Consider the following 19747-nt stretch of genomic DNA (forward strand, 5'->3'; position numbering starts at 1 on the left):
AGAGAATTATATGGATTGGAAATTTGGTGAGACCAACCGGAAAGCTGTTATAATACTTTAGGCGAGAGTCAGAGAGTCATTTTACCCCTCTCAGACTCAGTTTCCTCATCTGTAAATGAAGATAATAATAGCACCTACCTCACAGGATTATTTGGGAGGATTGGATGAGATGATACATGCAAAGAGTTTTACAATCTAGAATGCTATACAAATATAACTATGATTATTCTTATTGTTGTTATTATGTTAGCATGCCCATCCAAGGCCACATCAGCTAGTAAAAGACCAAAGTAAAAATAACAATAGCTCTTTAAAATATATTTATGCATTATTTTATGGCTCCAAAACATTTCATACAAATAATTTTATTTCATCTTTATAGCAACTTTGTGAGTGGAAGCAGTAAAAGTATTATTATGTTCATCTGTACGGATGAGGAATGAAGACTAAGAGAAGCTGATTTAAGTCACGTAGTTAATAAGTAGAAGAACTAGATCTCAAATCTAGGTTTTCAAACTCCAAATCCAGTGCATTTTCCACTAAAATTCCTGTCCAGGAATGGAGATGTGGTGATAGATGAAAGGGAATTTTGCAATAGCAGAAATGTCAAAACTTGATGATTTATGGGGGTGAGAGAGAGGAGTCATTGAATTTTGTCATCTTGGAATTATACTGAAACTCACAAATTATCCAGGCTAAATTACATAGGAATTACCTCTAAAACACTCCCAAGAAATAGTTATCCAGTCTCTGCTTAAAAGCCTTCTGTGATAATGATTAATGGTAATAATAATGATTTGCATTTATTTAATACATGAAGGTTTGCAAAGCACCTTACAAAAAATATCTTGTTAAATGGTTAAAAAGAAAATCATAAGGTAGATGCTATTTGTTATATTATCCCCATTTTACATATGAGAAAACTGAAGTTCTGTTAGGATGACTTGCTCAAAGTCACACAGCTAGTAAATATCTAAGGTGAATTTAGAACCCAAGTCTTCCCGAGAAGCCCAGGGATCTAGTCATTCATTATACCACGCTGCCTCTCCCAGTGAAGGGGAACTTAGTGACTCGTGAGGCAACACATTCAGACCAGTTTTTTAAAAGCTTTTCCTCTAACTAAATTGACATCAGACTGTATATGACTTCTCCCTGATGTCCCTTGTTCAGCCCCTGGGACCAAGCAGAAAAAGTTGAATCCTTCTCCAGTGTGATGTTGATGAGTCATTTGAGGCTTGTCCAATTCTTTGTGACCCCATTTTGGGATTGTGTTGGCAAAGATGCTGTAGTGTCTTGCCATTTCTTTCTCCAGCTCGTGTTACAGATGAGGAAACTGAGGCCAACAGGGTTAAGTGATTTGCCCAGGATCACACAGCTAGCAAGTATCCGAGGCTGGTTTGGACTCAGGAACATGAGTGAAGTTATATTTGGAAACCTTATCATCCTTCCAGAATAAATCAACCATGGAGTCAGGAGGACCTGGGTACAAATCTGACCTCAGATACTTCCTAGTTGTATGACCCTGGGAAATTTATTTAACCCTATTTGCCTAGCCCTTGCCACTCTTCTGCCTTAGAACCAATACTGGAGATAAAGTTTTAAAAAAAGAATGGATCAGCCTTAGTATTCACACATCATCAGTCACTATCCTCTGCTCCTCCAATTGAGAACATGTCATGAACTCCAAAGTTTCCATTTAAGAAGGGGGTTCAAGATAAACATTTCTTAATTTCCCACCTGACTATACTACTTTGTAACTTTTCTGACTTCTCTATCATGTCCCCACATCAGGTACTTTCTTCCCTACCCCAATCTCTCTGACCTTTTTCAGCTTCCTTCTCTGTGTTGCCTTCTCCTATTAGAGTGTAAACTTTTTGAGGATAGGGACTTTTTTTTTTGTATTTGTATCTAATATTTATCATAGTGTCTGCACATAGTAGGTACTTTAAAAAAAGGTTACTGATTGGCTAATATGACCAAGGCCACATAGGACAGTAAGGAGCCAAGCTGGTATTTGAGCCCAAGTCCATTGGCTCCAAATGTAATGCTCTTTCCACTAAAACAACAACAACAACGACAAAAGACTTTCCTTTTTAAAAAAATCAGGACAACATATGTCCATCTCTAGTGTCAGAATTTCAGCATTTCTGAGTTGGAAGGGGCCTTAGAGATCACTTAGTCCAGTGATGGTGAACCTTTTAGAGATTGAGTGCCCAAATTATAGCCTCACACCATGTGTGAGCTGTCCTTTACCCCAGATAGAGAGAGGAAGTGCTTCCACTGGGCTGCTGGACAGAGGGGCAGGTGATATGAAAAAAAAAAGGTCTTCAGGCATGGTGGAGAGAGGGAAGTGAGCAGCCCCCTCCAGCACACATGCCATAGGTTTGCCAACATGGACCTAGTCCATCCAAACTGTACTCAAAAAGAAATTACTTTCTACAGCAACCCAGACAAAAGTGGTCATCTAGCCCCAAATGAAGATCTCTTAGGAGAGACAGCAAACTGTCTCCCAAAGTTGCCCATTCCAAGTTGAGACAACTCTGTTAAAAAGTTGGACATGAACAGTCTCCCATCTTCCCCTCAATTTAATTCACCCCTCTTGTGTCTGACCAATTTGGGCTCTAGGCAACTCATTCCCCTTTCTCCATTTGCTATAGCTTGTATCTGAGCATTTTCCTTAATAATTCACATTCCAGTCAGTACATATTTTCTGCTTCCTAAAAAAGAAACTTCTATTATTTCATTAAAATTTGCAGTTGAAACATATATTATCCTCAACAACTATTTGAGAATTTCCATTACTAGACTGATACCAAAATGTTCTCTGCACTAGTGACATGGTGCACTGGCTCACAAGAGGAAATTATGACTTTGAGTCTCCAGGAATTTTCAAAGACTTACTAAATTCACTTTCCCATCAGGACTTTTTGACACGAGCTGTTGTCTGTCTATACCTTCCCAATCCTGTTCTTGTATACTGATTGGTTTAACTAAAGTGTAGAACTTAAAATTCAATGCTATGAATTTTTATAATATTAGTCTCAGCCCCTAATTCTAGCCTGTTGAGAAGTTTGGGATTCTTATCCTTCTATCTGACTTACTAGCTGTCTCTGCCAGTTTCATGTCAACTACAAATTTGATAAGCATAGCAACACTGCATGAGAAATAGAATTCTGGATTTGGGTTCAAATTCTGCCTCTGACACTTATGAGGAGGCTGAGGTCCAGAAATGTTAAGTAACTTTCCCAGAGTCACATAGGTAATAAAAGCAACAGAGCCAGGATTTCAATCTGTGTTCTTTGACTAACTCTAATACTCTTTCCCCTTAACTACAATAAGATATCTACAATATCTATCTAACTCAGAGCTGTTGTGAGGCTCAAATAAAATTGTGTCTAAAGTCTTTTGTAAACTTTAAAGCACTACACAAATGTCAAATGTTATCTGTCACTTCATCTAAGTCATTTTTTTAAGTTGAACAGAAGAGGGTCAGGGACAGAGTCTTATAGCACTTCAATATAGACATTCATCTAGAACAGCACTGTCAAACTCAAAGAGGAATGGGATGACCAGTGCTAGGAGCAGCTAGATAGCATAGCTCATAGAGTACTGAGTCTGGAATCAGGAAGATTCATCTTCCTGAGTTAAAAGCTGGCCTCAGACACTTATTATCTAGATGACCCTGAGCAAGTCACTTAACCCTGCTTGCCTCAGTGTCCTCATCTGTAAAATGAGCTGGAGAAGAAAATGGCAAGCCACTCCAGTATCTTGGCCATAAAAAATGGAATCACAAAGAGCTGGCCACAGCTGAAACAGCTGAACAACAACAAATCTGTACAAAAGGATTCTATAGGTGACATATCGATTTAGGGTTTGTTTGTTTCTTTATTTAAACCCTTCCATCTTAGTATTAATTCTAAGATAGGATTGTGGCAAGGGCTAGGTAATCAGCGACTTTTTAAGTCTTTTTCTAAGACTTTTTTTAAGACTTTTTAATTAAGTGACTTGCCCAGGACCACACAGCTAAGAAGTATCTGAGGCCAAATTTGAACTCAAGTGCTCTCAGCTCTAGGCCTGACACTCTGTCCACTGTGCTACCTAGCTGCCCTTTTGATTTAGTTCTAAATTATTTTGTTAAATATTTTTCTAATAATATTTTATTCTGGTTGGTGCTGCTTTAAGGACTGTGGTCAGTAGCTGTGGGCCACATATTTGACACCACTGAACTAGAAGGACCACAGACTTAGAGCTAAATCAGATCAGACCTTAGAGAACTAAGATAAATGTCAATTTATCATCACTTCTTGAGTCAATTTAATACACTTTTGTTGAATTGAGTTGATCATTCTCCTAGTTCAGAATCTGACTAATTATCCAACCTATATCATGCCCTCTTTTCCACAAGGATGCTGTGAGAGACTTTACCAAATGACACCAGACCAGTCTAATCAAATTATATCATTAAAAATAAATGAGGTTGGTCTTCTGTGATTTTTTTTATGAACCCAAGTGGGTTCCTAATGATTCCTTTTTAAATGTTCACAAATTTTCCCTTTGGAAAAATTTATTAGAATGAAAGTCAAGTTCAATAACATATTTTTTGGGGGGAGGGGGTCAGCTAAATGATGCATTGGGTTGAGAACCAGACCTACAGATGGGAGGTCCTGGGTTCAAATATGACCTCATACTCATTCTAGTTCTGTGACCCTGGGCAAGTCATTTAATCCCCATTGCCTAGTCCTTACCACTCTTCTGATTTAGAACCAACACACACATGGTATTGATTCTAAGATGAAAGGTAAAAGGTTTTTAATAAATAAATAACTTATAGTTTGAAGAATCTACCTTGTTACCCATTTTCAGTTTCCTCATCTATAAAATGAGGGAATTAGATTCAATGGCCTTTAAGATCCCTTCCTGTTGTATGTCTATGTTCCTATGACTTTTCTGAAAGCCTGGGAATTAGGTCACCTATGGTACCTACCTCTCCATCCACCATAATTTTTCAAAAAGATTTTTGATAATGATGTGACAATTTTATTGACCAATTCTTTCAACTAGCTGTGTGGAATGGTGACTAGACTACTGGACCCTGAACCAGGAAGATCTGAGTTAAAAACCCAGCCTCAGACATGTAACCAGCTTCATAACATTAAGCAACCTACTTAGCCTCCATCTACTTCTATTTCTTCAAATATAAAATTAGGATAATAACAGGACCTACATTCCAGGGTTGTTGTGAGGATCAAATGAGATAATATTTGTAAAATGTTTAAAATAGTGCCTGATACATAACAGCCATTTAATAAATGTTTGCTTCTTTCCACTGGGAAATATTTCATCTAACTTTGTTGACTTAAATTAATTGGGGCAAGGTAAATGTTCTCTTAACATCCCCTCGTTTATCTTGGTTTTCAAACCTTTGTTTTAATTGTTTTTCCTATCTCCCGGTCTGAAGATCATTCTCCTTGGTAGAGAAATCAGAAGCAAAATACAGCTTGAATTGGTCTACATTCTCTGCATTATCTATCTCTGCATTATCTATTATCCATATATCCATATCCATATCCATATATCCATATATCCATTGAGTATTCTCAGCCCAAACAGTGGTCTTATTCCTTCTAAATCTTCCTCTTGCTCCCATTATAGCTACAAAAAAATACAACCTTTTCATTGTCCCTTTTTTTATCTATTGCATAACTCATATAATTCTGCTCTTTAATATGTTTGACAATATTCTTAAAGGGTAGAGTCACGGGGGCAGCTGGGTGGTTTAGTATAATTGAGAGCCAAGCCTAGAAATGGTAGATCCTGGGTCAAATCTGGTCTCAGATAGTTCCTGGCTGTGTGACCCTGGACTAGTCATTTAACTCCCATTGCCTAACCCTTACATGGTATTGATTCTTAGACAGAAGACAAGGGTTTTTAAAAATAATAACAAAATAGAATAAAATCTCAGTTATCTCAACTCACTTCTACCTTTTCTACATGCCTTTTAAATCATTAGCCATTGAGTTCCACCAATGTGGCCACTTTGGTCTCTTTAGACAATCTTCTTTCTTCCTCAACAGAATCATCTCATTCATGTGGTTACAATTTTATTTTCCCTATCACTTCCTCAAAGACTAAAACCATCATCAAACCAAGCCAAGAATTTATAAGCTGTTGTGCTTTCAGTTGGAAGAAACCTTCACTAGACATCCTCCATCCTCCTACTATCTTTGTGATTTATTTCTGAAATTCATCATTCAGTTCTGTCTTCTAGACAGGAAATTCTGTAATATATTCTCACAATAATATCACTTCTTTTCCTCCTTCCATTAAGCCTAATCTAAATGCCTTTTATTGTGCCACAATCTGTAGATTTCCTCATGAGAGTTACTGGGTTTTGGCTATATGATGTTGCTTTACTACCCTGTTAATTAATCTGTTCCCTTTGAGTAATTTATGCCTTTCCATAATTTGTCATATTACAGTCATGAGTCACATTCTGCCATGTTTCACTTATAACTAATTTTATTTCCTTGAATCAAGAAAGATCTTTGGTTCCTTTTATTTATGAGCCATGTTCTATGGTTTATGAATAGGCATCAAAAACATATTATTACTGATATTCCTCTTGGACATTTTCTCCTGTGAATCATTAGCCCTCTAATAGTCTTCTTCCTATATCATGCCTACAACTCTTAGAGATATCTGGCTTAGCAGATGAATGAATGCATGTTTCTCTTTTCCTCTTCCATTCCATTCTATTTTTAAAATAAAGATCCTTTCTACCACATCTGCAAGTCTCCAGGAAAATATATTAATTTCAGTCCTCATTAGATGGACTCTATCCCTGTCCAAAAGCCCATTATTTTTCTTTCTTAAGACCAAGCAGAGAAATCCAAAATCCCATTCTGTCACCATCTTCTTTAACAAGCTAATCACTTTCCATATATAACTTTCTCTGTTAAATCCCCTTCCTTCAATCAGGAGCAGTGATGGAAAACACAGTTTCTGTTCTTAAGGTCATCAGTTTCTGGTCTAGAATTTACTAAATCCAAGAGATGTTTTCTAGCTTCCTTCTGGTGGTATCATTTGCCCCTACATGAATCAACAGAAGCGGGCATTAGTCTTCAGGTTTAAACAATTTCTGGAGACTTCCAATTATCAATCTGATATATGCCCTAGGAAGACACTATATCACCAAATTGTTCATGTCAGATCACCCTCTGCATGCCTCAGGGGAGAATTGCTAAACCTTGAGACTTATTTTTTTCTTGCTGTGAAAAGTAGTGAATGTCTTCTCTCCTAGCATAATCTATGGTTCCTCATTTCATCATCATCCCGATGAGTACAGGAAATTATGTGCAATCCTCAGAAACCAACTCTACTCTCTTTGGGAAGATCCTCAAACATTTTACATAGTTCTGACTGCTCTCCCTGCTAAAGGAGGAGGTGCCTCAGTTTCTCAACTATAAAATGAGGATTCTAATAATAATTATTTCACAGAGCTGTAGTGAGGATCAAATGAAATATTTATAAAGAGTTTAGTATGTAGTAGTGTGCTATATAAATGCTAATTGCTTCCACTTCACATACACACATACATATATATACATATATATTCCAACACCTATATTAATTGTTTCCACCTTACCTATATAAATCCCACCACCTCACCTCCATTAATGCTAATTCCCTCCACCTCCTCACCCCATTCCCTAGCTTATCAGGGAGAATGAAGTTCCATTAAAAAAATAGAAAAGTACCCCAAGAAAAAACAGCAAAGGGGAAAAAGAAGCTCAAGAAGCACAAAGAAATATCCAAGCCTCTACATCAAGGACAAGAAAACAAAAGGAAGAGGAAAAGGAGAAATTCTAAAATCTTTGGAGTTTTGCAATAGCCCCTGCCTTCTTCTTCCCCCTACTTCAATCTATCCATCTTGCAAGGATTAAGGCAAATGAAAGTTAAGCAACTTGCCTAGGATCACACAGTTGTTATGTGTCTGAGGTCAGATTTAAACTCAGATCTTCCTGACTCAAGTTCAATATTCTTTCCCCTAAGACACCTAGCTAATATGTGCTTAATAAGTGTTCATTGAATAAATATATGTTGGTTAATATTCAATAAAATAATTTTAATTAATTAATTAAAGCAAGTCACGACCTCTATTTGCCTTAATCCATTAAAGAAATGGTAAACCACTCCAGTATTGTTGCCAAGAAAATCCTTTAGATATTATTGGCATATTATATTCCATGGGTCATAAAGAGTCAGACACAGGAGTCTAGAAAGGAAAAGATGAAATCAGAAAGTGAGGAGCATCTTGAGTTGACCATAACATAAGAGTGTGTGAAGGGAAAATACTCCTCTGGGCAAAAACTGTGTCATATCTCCTTGTACCTCCCAAAACACCTAATATTACCCATTACACATAGCAGCATTTAATAAAAATGTATTGAATGAATGCTAATGATCCTGATCCACAGTCATATGGACATAGGAACTTTTAAAAAATTATCAAGAGAGGGAAACAACCTCCCTAATGGAGATGATATGAAAACTAGCTTGATAGTGAGCAGTTTATGGCAGTTAATCCTTCACATTTAGATGGACCCCAGAAAGTATTGCATGGGGCTTGAAATGATTCACTTTAAATAACAATAATGATAAGAGCCAACATCTATGTGATATTTGACATCCATTATCTCATTTGCTCTTCACAGTAACTCTGTGAGGTAGGTATGTTAAGTTTCATTATCCCTAATTTATAGGGATACTAACTCATTCATATAGGGCTTTACAGTTTACAAAGCAGTTTACACGCATTATTTCACTTGATCCTCAAATCAACCCAATGGGCTAAGCAATGCTAGTGTTCTTATCCCCGTTTCATACTTGGGGAAAGAGATGTTTGGCAGCTTTCCCAAGGTCAAGAAGCTACTAAGTGGCAAATCTGACTCTTAATTGTCCACTTTTCTCTACTATATTTCCACTATACCCTCGGGAAGGGAAGAAGAGCTCAGAGTTAGTTGTACTGCTCATAAGTGGCAAAAACAAGACATAAACCAAGTCTCCTAAGATTATAGTTTGTCTGTACATAGTTGTTTGTGTGCTGTGTCCCCCTTAGACTGAGCCTCTTGAGGCAAGGGACTAGGGTTTGGTTTTTCTTATTATTATTGTTTTTGTTTTGCTTTTCTTCTCATCCTTAATCCTTAGAATGGTTCCTGGAACATAGTCGGTGCTTAATGGTTGTTGGCTGACCAAGATGAGTGCTTTTCTCACTCTACTATGCTTTTTTTCCCAATACCCAGAGAAATTCCATGCCAATACAGAAGATCATGCACAATGGATTCCAAAGGAAAATGCAATTCAAAGAAATTTACATTGGAGAGATTGACCACACTTCACTGAAATGGTTGGTTTATGACTCTTTAGTCAGTGTCTAGGTTATTGCCCCTCCTCACACTGACTCCAGCAATATCCCCTAAGAGACATCCATGGGACAAGGTCACCCACTATGCTAGTTCATGGATGAGAGAGACTATCCCAGCTTCCTGGGAGTTCCTTGAAAGTCATCAAATTACAGCTCTTGGAGGAAGAGGGAGTGCCTGGTGGCCTTAACTAAACCTAGGCGAGCAGCTGTCCCGCTGGGGAGAGGCACAGGAAAGGGAGAAGGGGAGACACAGGGAGGACTCTTGTACTGTCATGGTATTGGCATGACCGGCAGGAAAGCTATCTGCTGGCATTTGGAATTGAGAAGTGACTCTGGGAACCCAGCCCAGGCGGAGGCTTCTAAATGATGCGGGGAAGTGTTAGCATACCTGAGAACAGAGGCAGCCCTCCTCTAACACCAGTGTGCTGGGAGAGGGGGGCCAGAGGGATAGCAAGCAGCCTTGGGCTCTGTGCTGCTGGACAGCACCGACAGGGAATATTTTCTGCTGATCCATGCAGAGGCCAGCTTAATTCCAACCCCTGGTTTGTGCTGAGCTCGATGCATTTTACCAGGGCCAGTGTCTTTCCCCTGAGCCCATCCCCCATGTCTAGTACAAGGCATAGCAAAATCAGAAGTGCCGCCCAGTTTGGCCCAGCAGACCCAGAAGTCTCTGGAAGTAGGTAGTATATGAGATTTGCAGGAAGCAGCACCCCCCCTCCTTGAGTAGAGCACGGGACTGCCCAAGGGATACTGATAATCCCTATGTGCTGTCCAGGGGAGTGATGTAAAGTTCATTCCCTGCCCAGAAGGACACTGCAAACCCTGTATATATCCTACTTGCCTAGAAGAACACCTCAGATCCCTGGACACTACATGGATTACCCAAGAAGCTGTGGATCTTGTACACGATCAATCTCATACACCTACCAGTAGGACACAACAAATCTCTGTCTAATTCTATGCAAATCATGTAGAAGAGCAATAGAATCCACTCAGCAGCACACTGCTGAATCTCCATCTGACATTGTTCTTAACAATGAATTTCTGGGGGCACCTGGGTAGTTCAGTGGATTGAGTCAGGCCCAGAGATGGGAAGTCCTGGGTTCAAATCTGACCTCAGACACTTCCTAGCTGTGTGACTCTGGGCAAGACACTTAATCCCCATTGCCTAGCCTTTACCACTCTTCTGCCTTGGAGCCAATGCACAATATTGATTCTAAGACAGAAGATAAGGATTTTAAAAATGCGTTTCTATGTATAAAGCGACCACCGGGATGCTGAAAACTCCAGATGGTGGCCACCAAGGTACAGCAAATCACATACACTGCAAATCCTTCTCACACTTCAGTAGGCTCCACACTTTTAACTGTTTTCAGTTGAACAAAATGCCTGGTGGGATACTGCAACATCGCTCTATCAAGAACACTGGTCCTACCAAAGGTACAAATCCTATGTTCTAGTTAGCTTGCTGTTAACTAAAGTACCCTGGAACACTTCAGACTCTACTTAGGGTACCTGTTCAATACATAAACTACCTTAAAGAAAGAACCAGAAATTCTCTTGAGCAGTTTGTACAAATAAACTTCAAAGAACTCTGCTTTTAATTTTCAACTGGTGTACATACAGTAGGGCAGTGTAAACAGGGATATGGACGCGCATGAGGAATTGGGAATCCAACAAAAATGGGAACAGACACAAGGCTGGTCCTGAGCTCTTAAAAATAATACCCTCAAATGTGTGAGAACAAAAGGATTATGCCTAAATGTATCTGTCCATTGTGATGAGCAAAGAGTACCGAAGCACATCTCTAGAAAAGCAAACTGTTCTGTTACTGGTCACATTTTATTTCAACTGTATCCCAATATAGTCCCTCGGAAGTATGTGAAGGCAGGGATGGGGATATTGTGGGGGATGAATGGCTAAGAAAAATATACCATAAATCCTCTTAAAATAGTCATGAATACCACCTTTAAATCTGTTTATCATTACTGTCTTCTACAGAAGTCACTGCATGAGTATTGAACAAATTTCTGGGAGCAATTTGAACCCTATTAGATCTTCCAACACTTTTTGACTCCTTACATAAGCTACTTTTGGGACTTCTGCTTTTATAAAAAAAATTATTCGTATTTTATTTCTCCAAATATTCAACATTCCAGGGTCTTCTTGAGTCCTACGAGTTGCTTGGTTTAGGAGACAAACTCATTTTTTCAATTAAAAAAAAATGAGCATACCAGGGACTCCCTTACTTCATGATTTGTCGAGGTCAAGACTAGGAGAGGGATGAGGGGAAGTCTTTTCCTGAGAACTGACACCAACTCAAACTGTAGGAAGTAAGAATCATTGCCAGATCCCTCTGCCTGACCATCCCTCATTTGTCCCTCTCTATCCTTATAGGTGATTGAGGCAACTTTGACCTTAGGAACCATACAAAAGAGCATTAGAAATTAAAAAAGAAAGAAAGAAAAAAAGGGGAGGAAGAGCAGGTCCCATGGCAGGATCTCTTGTTTCCTATTTTTGGCATTATCCAAAGCCCCCAATTAGCATGAGTAGCAGGAGAGGAAAAGCCCTCATAGATTCTGGAGTGTTAGAGCTTGGGTTTACTGAGAGCTCTTCCCTGATGGCCAACTTCATCCAAGTGTGTCCTTCTCTATAGGACATATTAAAGACTCACCCTGATGCCCTCCTTGGAGTCTCCATCTCTATTTTGGCTGGAATTTCCCCAAAGCTGATAGGAAAAAAGTCCTGGTTGCTGACGGACTAGGTGTATACAGACAACCACTGGATTCAGTGTTATTTAGACATATTTAGTGTTTGCTCTCCCTTCTGGTGGTGTCGGAAGTATTGTGTTTGTTGGATGCTAACAAAAGCTATTCAAGAAGACTACGGACATCATCAAAAAAACAAGATCTCAAGAATATTTTATTTGTCATCTTTCCTGAAGACAGGGGAAGAAATAAATAATGCCTTACTGTTACTTAAAGTTCTGTAATTTTTCTGAATTACCACATTTTGCTGGGACCCCGGGGCACTCTACAGGATATAGTTTTTACAAATTAGCTTTTCATGGGCTCTACCCCCACCAGACTGAGAAAGGCTCTAATTTGTGATTGAGCAAGCTAGAATGAAATAAAAATTTAGATAATCTAGCACCAAGAAGCTATTTTCTACTATTGCTAAAATCTTTAAGTATGCACTTATTGAGGGAGGGGGGGCAAATCCAAGCAAATTGCTCTTCCTCTCACTGTCTATTGATCTGCTGTTAGCCAGACTTAAGGTAGTGGAGGCAAATAACAGGTGAGAAGGAGCCTCAGAGCTATTAGGACATATGTCTGCTGTCTACCTACAAGCCATAACATTGGAAAGGGAACATGACCCAGAATAGGAAATGTCTGACTAAGACACAGCAATAGAAATTTTGGTATTTAAGAATAATGGGTCTCAGGCAAGGAAAAAACAACTTCGTCTTAATCATTATAGTTTTTTCCTCCTCCCATCTGTCTTATTCCCTGAGTCTTGCTTGCCCATAGTAATGAAGGAAAGAGTGGTAGAGGATAACAGCTGACCTCCAGTAGCCAGGATTTTTTTCCACCTAGTTTCTTGTTGAGCTTATAGAAGAGGGCAGATCCCACTACGGTTTGACCAAATTAATAACCTTCAAAACTGCAACATTCCAGATTACAATCCATTCTGACAGAAATCTCTTTAGAATGGAAATATCCTTCATAGATAGAGAAGGTCAAATCAGATCTACTGCTGACTTGCTCTCCCTAGGAGATCCACTAAGTCTGAAGGCTATTCTTGTCCATTCTTTCTCAAGATCTTCTAGGGCAGAGAAAGGAAGGAAAGAAACAAGCATTTATTAAGTGTCAATTCTGTGTGTGCTAGGGGACTGTACGAAGCATGTTACAAATATTATCTCATTTGATTCTCACCTGGGAGGTAGGTGCCATTATTATCCCCATTTTATAGTTGAGGAAATAGAAGCAGTTAAAAGTTATGTGACTTGCCCAGGGTCATACAGATAACAAGACTGAGGTCAGATTTGAACTCTAGACCCAATATCTACTCTATCCATATCATCATCTAACTACCCCTAGAAAAAACCATTTTCTCCCTTTCCTTGCAATTGAGATTTTCTAGCCTGACCAAGTTCTAGATGAAATCTGAGGCTGGACATAACATGTGATACAATTATTCTTGGAGAAACAATAGAAACAGAAAATATAATTTGATTTCTCCTCGATAGCACATCTTTCACCCAAGAATTGCTGTTCTGTTCTTTCCAACATGATGCAATGGAGCTTTATTGAAGGACCAAATAAATCACAGGAAATCACAGTAACTTGCCTTCTGTCAGCTTGCAAATGTCACCCACCCATGTTACCTAAAGGTCAGGGCTGTGTTTAGGAAATGATGCTAATGTTAAATCTGAGTCACTAGGACACAAGATAACCACCCCAACAATACATATTGTTTTAAAACCTTTTGGGGGTGGGTGATATCAATGAACCATCTTTGGTAAAATAGAAAATAAACCTGAACAAATGATTTTGTGTTCCCCAAAGATATTGATTTAACAGTGACTAAACTTGAACTAGATTAACTATCCTAAGGGGGGCAGGGGAAGAAAGTTCCAAATCTACAATGCTATTAGGTTTTTGTTTTGTCTTGTTTTTTAAACCTTTACCATCTGCTTTAGTATCATTTCTAAGAAGAGTGGCAAGGACTAGGCAATAGGAGTTAAGTGACTTGCCCAAGGTCACTCAGCCAGGAAGTATCTGAGGGCAGATCTGAACCCAGGTCTTCCCAACTCCAGGCATAGTGCTCTATCTACTATGCTACCTAGCAGCCCAATTTAGAATTTGTATGAAAGAAAAGTCCCTAAAGAGATTGAGGGATCAGAAACAGGGGTAAGATTAGAGATAGACTGTCCCTGAATTAAGAAAAAGTTCAATTGTCTTCCATTTTCTTTCCATTGAATGGTGTTACAATGGTAGGTAGGATATGGTGTAAAAGGAAGTTGGACAAGCAACTGAGGACTCAATCTTGGTCCTGGACTCAGACACAGCTAAGTTGACAGAGAAATATACATACATGCAAGGCAAGATTGTGGACCCTGTAACCTACTTGGAGTCCAGTGTGTTTAGGCATGCTTGGATACCTACAGTATCTTATATGCCCACACTAGGTAATATGGCTTTGGGGAAAGAGTATGAGAGTGAGAATCAGGAGATCTGGGTTCCAATCTTGGCTCAGCCACTAATTGGTTTTCATTTATTCCTTCATTCAACAAGCATTGATTTAACAGTTACAATTTACAAGGCATGATGCAAGGTACTGTGGGTATGAAGGCACAAAAGCAAATAGTCCTTAAACTCAAGGGACTTGAATTCTACTTGGATAAATGTTTGTTGAATGACTGAATTATCTTGGGCATGTCAGCTGACTTATCTCTACTTGATTGTTCTCATCTCTAAAAATGAGAGAATTCAATGAGATGAGCTCTAAGGCCCTTTCCATTTCTAAAATTCTTTTATGTTAAATTAAGATTCCTTACAAAAATAAGAGATCTAAGAAACTGGGGTCACATATATACCTTTGTTGTCAACTAAATAATCTATTCACTGAAATTGAAATGTCCCTAGTTAAATGGCCAAAAGATTTGTAATGAGTTGGGGCTGATATTTGAGCATATTTTGTTATAGAAAGATATAGAAACAGCTAGATGGCTCAGTGTATAGAGAGCTAAACCTGGAGATAGAAAGTACTGGGTTCACATCTGACCTCAGACACCTCCTAGCTGTGTGACCCTGGGTAAGTCACTTGACCACAATTGCCTACCCTTATCATTCTTGTCTTGGAACCAATAGTTAGTATTGATTCTAAGCCAAAGTAAAGGTTTGTTTTGTTTTGTTTTTTTGTTTTAAGAAAGAAAAATATCATTTGAGAAGTTCTATCTTGAAGCCTAAAAGGTCATAAAATTGTATAGATATACACTGACTGGTCCAGCAAATACCTGGAATACTGAAACTAGGAGGTGTTTCAGATGAAACATCCTATAATTTCCTAGGGGCATTTCCTTTCGCATTTATCTGGCACTCACCCTTGGGATGGAGCTCATCTTCTCTCAGGTACTTCCTGTATAAGAGCAAAAATGAACCCTTTCAGCCATTTGGACACATGCAGATAGCTTGCCTGCATTAAGAAAGATCATCTCAGCTTCTAGGTTTTAAGATAACTAGAACTGAATGGTTATGTTTGGGGGGAATAATAACATAATTGAGATCCAAAATAGTACCATTAAGAGCCAGTCACCATTGAAAGGAAGCTTGGCCAGATGTTCTTGTCATGGTCAGAGGTCTAATCTCAAAGGTCTCAGAAACCCAAAAGCATGAGGACAAGAAAAATATCTTGCTCTATTGCAAAGTGCCAAAGTCTTATATTATAATTACTTTTATCCCTCTACTCTGGATTTCAATAGATCCTGCCATAGGATTCCCTGCCCAGGGGAGAAAAAAGTTAAGGTAGGGAATCAGGAGAGATTAGAAGTGGAAAACAGCTCAGAAGTGCCTGATGACCTTGTACACCTGTGATGGAGCCAAAGTAAGAGGTTAACACGATCATGAGAAACATTTATAAAGAGTAATCCAGAATGAAGGAGGAAAATGGAGAGGGTCTGTGGGGAGAAGAGAGTAGAAAGAGGGTACTTACACAGTTTCATCATTCTTGAATTCCAACTCCCCATAGGTGTCTTCAAAGTCCTCACCACCACCCTTGGCTGTCCCTTCCACTGTCCTATAGGGGATGATGACTGTGCCCCTGGCACCTGATGTCCGGAGGACCTTGACCTCCATGATGCCAATGCTCTCACTGACATGAATGACATCACACTCAAATGTAAAGATGCCTGCATGATCATCATCCAGAATGGTGACTGTAGCCACAGATGGAGAGGATAGCACAGCCCTTGGCAAGGGCAGGTTGTTGATTGTGCCAGGGGGCAACCCTTCCTCTGACTGCTCCTCCATGATGCGAACATTGCTGAGCCTTACAAAGAAATGTTCGTCCTCCTCAAAGATGTCATCATCAATAATGCCAACAGAAAATTCCTTTTGGGTTTCACCTGGTTTCAGGACCACTGTGCCTTCTGTGAACTCATAATCAGCTCCAGCATTGGCTGAACCATCTTCCGTCTTGTAGTCCACATACATAGTCTTAGAGGTGTCACCTCCTTTCCGCACCACAGTCAAGAGGACAGCTCCACAGTTCTCCAAGCACTGGTAGGAGCATGGGTCAAAGAAGACTTTAGACACAAAATCTTCAGGCTCATCAGTGTGCACCTCACCCATGCTGGAAGATTTCTTGGCTTGTTCTGCTGCATGTTTCTTCAAGATATTACCTGCTCCAGTCATCATGCGGGTGGCTTGGATCCGGTAGAAGGCCCGGCTCTTCTGTTGATGGGAAAGGGCATAGTAGTTAGCCATTTCCACCAGCTGATCCAGATCCTTTTCTGGGTGCTTCTGTTTCAGGTCCTTGAGGATCCGGATCATTTCTCGGCGAGACTCATCCACTTCTTTCCCTTCCATGGTCACCAGGTTCCCATCCAGGAAGTGAGAGTTCATCATCTTCCCATCCATCTCAATGCCCTTGGGATGGTCACCCTCTGTTTCTATGATGATACCTCGGTGCTTGTCTGTACGGTATTTTTTATGCGTGTACTTGTAGAAGAGTAACCGTCTGTCTGCCATCCAGGCTAGGAGGACACATATAGGAAAGAAGAAGAGAGTAAGCAGGCCCTCCCACACCTGAACCACACCTGGAGAAAATACTGCCAGGATCATGTAGAGCCAGATGTAGGCAAAGATGCTCCATGCAGCGGTGATAAAAAAGACCCGAAGGTGCTTGATCTTACGGGTCTCCCCATCAGGAATCACATAGACACAGATGCCTATGATGATGAACATATTGAAAGCTGCACTGCCCACAATGGTAGAAGGTCCCAGGTCTCCAGCAATGAACCCATGACCACACACCTCAATCAGAGACAAGAGAATCTCTGGGGCAGAGGAACCTAAGGCCATCAAGGTCAGATTGGAGACAGTTTCATTCCAGACCCGAATAGTAGTTGTACTGGTCTCTCCATTAGGCTTCTTGATGGTCACCTCTCTTTCCTGAGAAGTGATGACTTCAATTGATGCCATGAAGCGGTCAGCAATGATAGACACCCCAAGGAACATGTAGATCAGGGCCACAAAATAAACGATGACCCTGGCAATCTTGTCCCCCAAGGAAGGATTCTCTGGGTACCATATTGGCAAAATGACACCCTCCTTGCAGTCTGATGACCCTGAGCAGGACTCATTGTTCTGCCCTGTACTCTCCACATCCCCAGCCGTGCTAGCCTCTGCCCGCAGACCATTGAGGAAGAGTGCAAAAGTAACCAACCCAAAGTGGAGGAAGGCAGAGGTGAGGGGCCGCAACTTTGACCACGCCATACACAAGATTTAGCTGCTGGATTCCACCAAAGCTGCAAAGGTCCTCCTGATGGGCAAGGAACCTGAAATAGAACAGGAAAAAATGGCATAAAAGGGCATTAGACGGAGTTTATAGCAAGAGATAAGATCCCATCAAGATGCTTTGATGTTTCACCCTCAAGAGCCAGATTGCATTAACATATGGAATAGTCTCTCACTTGGAAAAATAGATATGCCACTAGTCAATCCATGGCAAAATAGCAGCTCAACTCTCAGGACCATCTGGTTGAAGTTTAATTGAAGAATAACACAAAGAAATGGAAATCCTGGAACATAAGGAATGCCCTTAGCCCTTTCTCCCTCTCCCAACTGCCAATCAGAGGCAATGTGCCACAGTGGAAAGAATAATGGCCTTAGAGTCAAGAGATACCTTAGTTTGAACCTCACCTCTAAAACTTACCAGTTTGATTGTTGGTGGAATTGTGATTCAACCATTCTGTAGCCATTGGAACTGTGCCCAAAGGTCTATAAAACAATGTATACCTTTGATCCATAAATATAATTACTAGTTCTATATCCCAAAGACATAAAAAGAGGGGGAGAAGGATATATTTATATAAAAATATTTATAGCAGCTCTTTTTGTGGTGGCAAAGAATTGGAAATTGAGGAGCTGTCCATCCATTGGAAAATGGCTAAACAAATTGTGGTATATTCATGGTGATAGAATACTATTATGCTATAAGAAATAATGAACAGAATGATTTCAGAAAGAGCTGAAAAGACCTACATGAACTGATGCAGAGTGAAATATACAGAGCCAGGAGGACATTGTGGAATGATAAGCAGTGAAAGACTTGGCAACTCTCAGCAATACGATGATCTAGGACAATTCTGAGGGATTTAAGAAAAAGAATTCTATCCACCTCCAGAGAAAGAACTGTTGTAGCTGGCGTGAAGAGCAAAGCGTGCAATTTTTCACCTTAGTTTATTTAGGTTTTTATTTGGGAGTTTTGGTTTTATATGAGTATTCTCTTACAAAAATGAAAAATATGGAAACATTTTGCATGATAATATATGTATAACCCAGATCAATTGCTTACTAGTTGCAGGAGGGGTGGGGTGAAGACAATTTAACTTATATAATTTTAGAAAGCTTATGTGGAAAAATATTACTTGTAATTGGTAAAATAAAATATCTTTACTAAAAAATTAAAATCAAAAATCAAAATAAAATTTAACAGCTTGAATAATGAATAAGTCAAAGAACCATAGAATTTAGAGATAAAATCATCCAGCAATCAGGGGGTTCTTAACTTGGAATTCAAGAATATGGGGGTGCAGTTCAAACATTCTGATAACTGTCTAAAGAACTGGTTTCTTTTGTAATTCTATGAATTTCATTTTATACATTTAAAAGCATTAATCTATGAATGGGTCCATAGGCTTTACTAGATGGTCAAGGGGATCCATGACACACAAAAAAAAGAGATTAAGACCCTCCAAACCACTCCCTCAGTCTGTGGAAGAGTACGATGAGACACCAAAATGTTAAATAACCTGCCCGTGATCATCCAAGAAATCTACAGCTTAGCCAAGATTGAAACCATGTCTTTGGAATGTGAGTACCTCAAATTGCTTAACTATGAGGCAGTTCCACTATTTCAAATGGCTTAGCCTTTCTATTAACTAAGTTTCCTACTATGTAAAATAATATTCCTGATTCCTATGTCATAAGGTTCTTGTGAGGAAACTTCTTTTAAACTTTAAAATGTAAATCTTAAATGTCAGCTTATTATTTTAACAATATAATACTAATATAGTAGTGAGAACTCTCAGAGAATGAA

General features: G+C 39.4%; 1 protein-coding gene across 11 annotated transcripts in view; it reads right to left on the reverse strand.

The window, feature by feature from the left end:
• Positions 1-19747, reverse strand: part of SLC8A3 (solute carrier family 8 member A3) — a 231167-nt gene that overhangs the window by 160649 nt on the left and 50771 nt on the right. For 10 of the 11 annotated variants that reach the window (XM_056810760.1, XM_056810762.1, XM_056810758.1 and 7 more), the window contains exon 2: positions 16139-17984. In XM_056810760.1, coding sequence (XP_056666738.1) covers positions 16139-17922 — 1784 coding nt within the window. In that variant the 5' untranslated portion in view covers positions 17923-17984. Of the gene's footprint in view, positions 1-16138; positions 17985-19747 lie in introns of those variants that run through there. The other variant, XM_056810763.1, reaches the window with a different exon arrangement.

This window comes from Monodelphis domestica, chromosome 1, assembly GCF_027887165.1.
Source record: "Monodelphis domestica isolate mMonDom1 chromosome 1, mMonDom1.pri, whole genome shotgun sequence".
In the NCBI taxonomy this organism is placed as follows: domain Eukaryota; kingdom Metazoa; phylum Chordata; class Mammalia; order Didelphimorphia; family Didelphidae; genus Monodelphis; species Monodelphis domestica.